Raw genomic sequence first — 8,844 nt, forward strand, 5'->3', positions numbered from 1 at the left:
CTTCAGAGTGGGGTATTCCAAGAGAGTCACAGCTCATTGACGGAAGAAAGATGACAGCTTGCAGTTCTGTGTGGACTATTGCAAGTTGAATTCCTTCATCTACCAGGATGCCTATCACCTACCTAGGGTAGAGGAATTAATCATGGCACTGGGCCAGGCCCAACACTTTTCTACGCTTGACTTGGTGAGCGGCTACTGGCAAGTCCCAGTGAGGGAACAAGATTGGGAGAAACTGCCTTTATCACTGTTTGAGTTAAATCGTATGCCCTTTGGGCTTAACAATGCCGCAAGTACCTTCCAACGGTTGATGGATAAGTGTTTGGGGGACTACAACTTCAAGAATGTGCTAATCTATCTTGATGGTATCATTATTTTCTCTAAATCATTAGAGGACCACATATCACACCTGGACCAGATGTTCACCTGTCTGGCCCAATACGGTTTGAAATTGAAGCCCAGCAAGTGCCGACTGGTGTATCAGAGAATTCAATATCTGGGGCATGTTGTGGAAGCTGGAGGGGTCTCCCCAGACCCGGCCAAGGCCCAGGCGGTATGGGAGTGGCTTCCCCACAAAACTGTCACAAACTATTCTCTTTCCTAGGACTTGTGGGATACTACAGATGGTTCATTCCCCAAATTCACACAGATCACCGCACCTCCTACCCAGCTGTTGTTTAGACATCCCAGAAAAGTGGGGATCCTCCCTGTCAATCCAGTCCCAATGGCGAAAACCACAAAGGCAAGCATTTAATGCACAGAAGCTAATGATTTCTGTTCCTCTCTTGGCATACACCGATTACTCAACCCCTTATTAGAGTATATAAGGATGAACGTTTACAAGGCCTGGGGGCCATCCCCACCCAGGAACCGAATAGATGTGAAAGAGTGATCGCCTACACAATTTGCAGTCTGTGGCCCACAGAGCGGAACCCCCACAATTACAGCTCATTTAAACTAAAATTAATATCTCTGGTGTGGGCCATCACGGATACGTTTGCCGATTACCTTGCGGCAGTGGAGATCAAGGTCCTCATAGACAATAACCCCCTCACCTGCCTGGAAAAGCCAAGTTGGCAGCATTGGAACAGAGGAAGGGTCACCAACCAAGATAAAAAATGTAAACTTGGTCAGTTTAACGTTCATGCGGATGCTCTCTCCTGCTATCTGGTTGAACGCCCAGGGGAGGGCATAGACTTAAGTCGGGAGCACTTGGAGGTATCCAGGTTCTAGCCACATACACCTCCTCCTGTTTCCTCAGGGGGCAACAACCAAACTCCCATGCTGGGACCACTGAAATCCACAACCTTGAGGAGTGGGCCCTGATCAAGTAAAAGGACCCTGACCTTGCACAGGTACAGTGTTTCCTTTTACCCCGGCATAGACCATCCTTGCGGGAGTGCCAAAGAGGTTGCCAGACACAGTGAGAGCAACCCTGAAGCAGTGGGACTGACTGTACTGTATCAGCAAACACACATTTCCACTCAACAGCGGGACATTCTACAAATTGTAGTCTCCCCAGTCGCACATTCTCAAGGTCTGTCGAGTGCTGCACATGCCTCTAGTGGATATTTTGGGGCAGATTGTACCAAAACCTTGGTCAGGGGCTTTTGCCCATGACTGGTGGAGTGGGTGCAATAGGCTTGCCAGGAATGTGCAGTCTGCACCATGCACAAAGCTTATCTAGAAAAGACCACCTCAATGTCTATCACCACCTTGGAACCCTTCGAGCTGGTGACGATGGACTTCCTTACAGCTTACACTTCCCCCTCTGGATTTTGCTATGCCCAAATCTTTGTGGATCATTTTACTAAGTTTGCTGTGGTAGTACCCACCAAGGACCAGCCTTCTCAACCCTGGAAACTCCAATAGATAGTGAAGGACTAAAAGAATAATGAACCCTTTCCACCATTTAGTCCTCCCCATTATTTGACCAGTTCAGAAAGAGTGTTGTATTCTCCAATGGTCTGTATTCTGTATGGATTCAATGCGAGGATGAAGACTTATTTTCTTATGTTTGTCATATAGTTGTACTTGATCTCCATTAAATAATGATTGAAATAAAACAGAAACAAACATTGTATATTCCCTTTAAGCATCTTCTGTATTAATCACATCCAGCTGATGTCCTGCCTCCTTCTGTTCCTTTAAAGCATCCACCTACCTTACCAACATGTTAATACAGATAACCTAAGTGTGATAGTCTAAAGTAGTGTGAGAGGTAGGGTCACAGTGCAATAGGGCAATAGAGCATGAGTGAACATCACGTTCTACTACAAATTGGGGAAAACGGCAATAAAGACAGATGAAATTATGGTGCAAGTGTATGGGACGAAAGCCGTGAACAGAAAATGTACTTACGTCTGGTTCAAATGCTTTTGTGACAGGAAGGAAACGACGAGGATGAGCCACATTCTGGTCGGTCTTCAACAAGCCGAAACCCAGACATGATTGATCGAGTAAGACAAATGCTGGCACAAGATCGGTGGCTGACTCTACAATTGATGGTGAAGGAATTGAGCATTAGCAAAGACACAATGCACACCATCGTCCGCAAAGATGTGGGTGGGTGTAAAATCTGTTCCCGGTTTGTGCCGCACAAGCTGACAGACAAAAAGAAAGCAAAACAGATGAAAACCTCTGGAGATTTCATTACCATTGTGATCAGGATCCATTCTCTCTGCAAACCATTGTCTCAGGGGAGGAGACCTGGTGCTACCAGTTCAATCCGGAATCCAAGAAGCAAACGATGGAAAGGCGTTCACTGTATTACCCGCAACCCAAAAAGAGTCGCTTGCAAAAGTCCAAGGTCAAGACAATGTTTTGTGGATGTGGAGGCAATCCAAGAATGTGTGACAGCGGTTCTGAGATTAATTGCTAAAGAGGCCTTTGCTGACAGTTTCCAAAAGCTTAATGAACTTTGCCAAAAGTCAGTTGGGAAGGATGGTGATTATTTTGAAGGCCAGTGATTATTTTGAAGGCCGATAAAGGTAGTTTGTTTGTATAATAAAATGGTGTGTACATATAATAAAATCACATGTAAACGCTAACAGCGCTTTACAACTGATCACATAGTCCATAATGCGTCATATTCAAAAAAGAGAGAGGGACAGTCCAGCCTGCTGGCACCATCTATGGTGATAATATCCTGTGTAAGGTATTCACGTGCTCTTATTTAAATAATTGTGCACCTTCACCACACCGGCATGCCCCCCAAGCAGTGCCCACGTACCTCACTGAGGGGGGTATAAAGCCAAACAAGATGTACACTCAGGAGGATAAATCCCTCTGACACAGCTCAGGATCTCCACAAAGATGATGGCTGGATCACTCCATGGATGTTATATAATATGCAAATGAAAAAATGCTCTCATAGTGTAATTCCGTCAACACACATTTATTCAGAGCAAATCCAACAAAAAATGCACTCACAAACAAGATTAAAAAGAAAGCATCCAATGATTTATTAATGTTTCCAATCCGGGCTACCTGTACGGCTCCCGCTGTCCCGTTGCGGATGCGAAGCCGCGGCTACCACCGCCGTAGGACTTCCGGGTTCGGCGTGACGTCAGACGTCCGGATCGTCACGTTGGTATGGTCACCGCGTGTCCACGCTCTAACGTGTTTCGTCATTGGCTGACTTCAACGGAGGGCGTGGACACACGGCGACACCACTCCTATTTGTATGTACAGCGAGGAAGGGTGGAAGCAACACTCTGGAGGAATCCATAACTACTGGTAGCACGGGATGTTACTCACATCCCGCCCATCAGCAGGTGTGCTCCAATTGCCTCACTTGCTTTGTCCCACTTACAGGAAGAGTATATTATAATTTGTTTGTATCTTCTGTTTTGTTTGTTTTCTGATACCATTCACCAGACTTTTTTTACACACCTCATATATGCTAAACTTCTTAACAAAGTTCTAGCTAACTACATACACATTATTTATGGTGGCTTTTCCTGGGCCGCCAGGCAGCGGATTAGAATTGACGGGCTGTGGACTTGATATCTCTGTTACACTCTGACTGGGATAAATTGGGGACATGGCACAGAATGTTTCTTTCTTTGGACCTGCATAAGGACTTTGATTCCCTGTCCTGGCCCTTTCTTTTCCATGTTCTGCATCTCCAGAATTTTGGTCCGAAGTTTCTTACTGTTCATGGAGCCCTATATTCCAATCCATCTGCTATTGTAGTCGCTTACAGATACAATTTGAATATTATACACATTAGGACAGGCACTAGGCAGTGCTGCCCCCTTTCTCTGCTGTTGTTCATTATTGCTGTTGAAACACTGCCAATAGCAATTAGAACAAATCCAGACATCAAAGGAATTGTTAGTATAAGTAAATGTGCCTTTTTTTGCAGATGATCTGCTAATGTTAGTTACGGAATTGGGGTAATCCTGACTAATTTGTTTAAACTGTTATCCAATTTTGGGTCTATCTCTGGCCTGATGGTGAATCAAGCTAAATTGGCGCCTAATATTCATCTCTCTACCCCACTCATGACAAATATCAAAGCCTACTTCTTGTTTAAATAGTGTGTTCATCAGCTTTCGTATTTTGGGAGTGAAGCTCACCTCTGATGTTTCTTTGCTCCTTCAAGCCAACTATGTGCCTTTATACTCCTCTGTAGAAGCAGATTTAAAACTTTGGTAAAAGTCTGCCCTCTCCTGGTTGGGTAGTGTTGTGGAAATTTTGATAGACATTTCTTTAGTTTAAATAGTCATAATGTCTCCCAGTGTCAAGTTTTACTGATAATCACCATTTACAGTGATTATCGCTTTAACTGTCATTGCAGGAAAGACTTGCTGGTGAAAATCTTCCAATGGATGAGATGGCAAAATACTTGTAGCAAAGAGAGTCTATCGCACAGATCTATGTCTGCGATTCAGGGCCCTGCGCTGCTGAGATATGTCTGTGATACGAAAATTCTTATTTTACCAAGATTAATAGATGGCTTCTTATAGTCACATTCGATCTGTGTGACTAAGGGGGGCTGCTGCTATTATCTTATGCAGATAAAGCCTCATCAACTGGAACAAATAGAATGGTCACTATCAAAAATGGTTTGTATATGAATCATGTTTGATGAAGACCCACCAACAAGTAATGGACCCATGTTTATGGATTGACATGAATGAACAATGAAAATCCATGTGCTTCTTATGGCAGTTGAGCCTTTTGTTCATTCGTGTCCATCTATGGGCGTGTACTCCACAGCTTCTATTGTGTTTTTTGAATGTATACATGTCTGTGATTGGTGGTTGTGAAGCCACTCCTTGTAACTTCCTTTTGCTCACTTGCTGTAAATAAACCAGCCCTGCTCAGAAGACACACAGAGGACAGAGGACACAGGAAGCTCACACACACACACACACACACACACACACAGACACAAGCTCACATAACAGCTCACACAGCCATTTCATCCATGGAGAGACACATAAACTCTCACACATGAACTCTCACACACAAACACTTACTCTTACACACATGCACACACATACATATCCAATGGAGAGAGACCCGGCAGATGGCATCAAAATGACCCAGCGCGTCTGTTCCTTTCTTTGTCGCTGAGCGCTTGGTAAATCGTTATACAGGAGAGCGGTGCATTTGTCCTTTTCAGTACAAGCTATTAATGGAGCTTGGTGCGTAATAATCTTGAGCGCACTGAAGCGGGTTTCTATGTTCCAAGCCCTATTAATTTCCACTACAGTAGAATAGCAGCTCTCAAGATGACAGTTCTTCCCAGGATGTTGTATTTCAGTGACTGCCTTTTCCCATACTCCTTCTCTATTTGAAGAATGTACAGTTGTTATTTTTTTTTTTATTTATTTGGAGCTCTAATGGGTGTCGATTTGCCGATTCAGTTTGTGTTATGTATTTTCCTAAATATAAAGGGGATTGGGGGGGTTCCCCACATTCAAAGATACAGCTCAATTGATTCCTCGCATTATAGACTTGACTTGATCACACTTGAGGCTCAGGCGGGTTCTCCACATCACTTCAACCTCCTATTATGGCACCCCTCCAAGGATCGTAGGGCCATTATGAGCCCCACTTTGTCACATTCCCTTAGGCTCTGGGACATGGCCTGCAAACTTTCCCTTATTCGATTCCCTCATATGCCTGTGGCCCCTCTCAATCACGTCAGGAGTTTTCCTGGTGGATTAATAAGGGACTGTGCAAGATTGTATATCTGATAGGACCTAGTGGAATCAAAACACTTGCATATCTGCAGAAAAATATGAAACTGCCACACTCTAAACTTTTTTGCTACCACCAAATTTTACACACCCTCAAATGCACTGTGTATGAAATCTCGAGAACCTTTTAATGAAAATTGATGTATGAGGTGGCCCGGAAAGAAGGGTAGCATTTCAGAATTGCATTCCTTTCTCTTTACCCCTGTGGGTAAACTACCGTATCAAAGAGCATGGGAGACAGATTAGGGAGAGGCGATAGAGGGGTTAGATTGGGCCCGATGGTCAGACATGGTGCACTGGGGGATTATAAACAACACATTAGTCTAGGCCAATTACAAAGTCCTCATGGTGAGATCTCCAAGGTAGCCAAGGCACTCCACAGTGCTGGATACGGCACGAATCTGCTATTGTTGACGCGTTTCGAGGGTGAACCCTGTTCCTCAGAGCAATAGCACTCTTTGGCTCTGAGGAAGAGGGTTCACCCTTGAAATGCGTCAGCCATAGCAGATTGGTGCCAACACTAGCATGCTATCCAGCACAGTGGAGTGCCTTGGCTATCTTGGAGATCTTTTGTCCGATCATGTTTACATGTGTGCTATCTACAATTGTTTGTGAGTGTAATGTGTATTATTTTGGATTTTAATAAACCTTTTTAGGGGTAATGCACAAGGTCAGTGCGCCCCTCTCTTGTTGTTGTTTTTGAGTGTTTTTGGATACCCTTGGTCCTGAGAGGGCAGCAAGACCACAAGTGATGCCAACAAAGACCATTGAACACTCATTTTCCCTCATCACACACCACTTGAGCGCAGGAGAGTTTTTTTTTTTAGTGTTGATGAGACTGACTGCACTGGTATGATGACATTGAACTGCTTTGGCAGCGATCAGATACAATGGCTTTTGGCACTGACATACGGTGATTTCAGCAGTCGAACACTGAGAGGGAATGGCTGGCAGATTTAACTCCCCATTATCACTTTTCTGCTTGTACAACATTCCTTTTTTTTTTTTTTACCACTTGCCTATAGGAGTTGATAATAGATAGATAGATAGATAGATAGATAGATAGATAGATAGATAGATAGATAGATAGATAGATAGATAGATAGATAGATAGATAGATAGATAGATAGATAGATAGATAGATAGATAGATAGATAGATAGATAGATAGATAGATAGATAGATAGATAGATAGATAGATAGATAGATAGATTTTTATCTATTATATTTTCTTTTCTCTCCTGCAATGTACTGATGGATATCCCATTGCTAGCTGTGAGACAAGACAAGAAAATAGATTTCTCAGAAGTTCTGACTCCGATGCTCATTGTGTTTGTATTGTTCTTCCTGCAGACAGGGAACACTGCATGAAATGTTCTGATGAAGAATGGCCAAATGAGAAGAAGGATCGGTGTATTCCAAAATCGGTGGAGTTTCTCTCCTACACTGATGATACCATTGTTTCAGTGTTTTCAGCTGTCTCCATCCTCTGTTGTCTTCTGTCTGGTATAATATTGGGGATTTTTATACATTACCAGGACACCCCCATTGTTAAAGCTAATAACCGGAACCTGAGCTATCTTCTCCTGGTCTCCATCATGCTGAGCTTCCTCTGTGTCTTCTTGTTCTTCGGCCATCCAGTAGATGTGACCTGCATGCTGCGTGTGACCACTTTTGGTGTCATCTTCTCAGTTGCCGTCTCTTCTCTACTTTCCAAAAGTATCATGGTGTGTATTGCTTTTAAAGCCACCAAACCTGGGAGTCCCTGGAGGAAATGGATGGGAGCCAAACTGCCCAGTGTTATCATTTGTGTCTTCTCACTGGTCCAAGTCATAATCTGTGTCACGTGGTTGTCTATTTCTCCCCCCTTCCAGGATCGGGACACTCACTCTTATCAGGGGAAGATCATCATTCAGTGTAATGAGGGTTCCGTTATCGGCTTCTACTCTGTCCTGGGATATATGGGGCTTCTGGCAGCTGTGAGCTTCATTATTGCTTTTTTAGCCAGGACATTACCGGACAGTTTTAATGAGGCCAAGTACATCACCTTCAGCATGCTGGTGTTCTGCAGTGTCTGGATTTCCATGATCCCGGCCTATCTGAGCACCAGAGGGAAATACATGGTGACTGTGGAGGTTTTTGCTATAATGGCCTCAAGTTCTGGACTTCTTGGCTGTATATTTTTCCCAAAATGTTACATAATTCTGTTCAGACCTGACCTGAATACAAAAACAGTTATTCACTAATGGCGCTTTTCCACTGCATGGAACCGAACGGTTCGGCTCGCTTTGGTGCTTTTCCACTGCTGGTACCGCATGGTACGGTGTTGGAACGGTTCGGTACGGTACGGCTGCGCTTTTCCACTGCATGGAACCGAACGGTACGGCTCTCAAAAACAGTACCACCTCGATTGTGGTTCCAAGTGGTACCATACCCGGTACCATATCCCACAATCCTTTGCATGCAGTCACTACTAGCCACTGATTTGGTCAGAGAATCCCACCCACCCCGTTGTTATCCCACCCACCCCGTTGTTATCCCACCCACTAAACTTTAGTACTACTTTAGTGGAAAAGCAAACCATACCATACCGTACCGAACCGTTCCAAGCAGGGCCAAGCAGGGCCAAGCAG

The 8,844-nt window shown here is 44.1% G+C and overlaps 1 protein-coding gene across 1 annotated transcript in view; it reads left to right on the forward strand.

The window, feature by feature from the left end:
• The window catches only part of LOC309566736 (vomeronasal type-2 receptor 26-like), a gene marked incomplete at its 3' end in the record, with an annotated part of 14,457 nt that extends 6,000 nt beyond the window's left edge, over positions 1 to 8,457 (forward strand). The window contains exon 3 of the mRNA XM_082272008.1: positions 7,565 to 8,457. Within this exon, the coding sequence (XP_082128134.1) occupies positions 7,565 to 8,457 (893 nt within the window). The remainder of the gene's footprint in view (positions 1 to 7,564) is intronic.
• Positions 8,458 to 8,844: the final 387 nt, after the last annotated feature.

Source organism: Pelophylax lessonae, assembly GCF_965119305.1.
Source record: "Pelophylax lessonae genome assembly, chromosome: 1".
Lineage (NCBI taxonomy): Eukaryota > Metazoa > Chordata > Amphibia > Anura > Ranidae > Pelophylax > Pelophylax lessonae.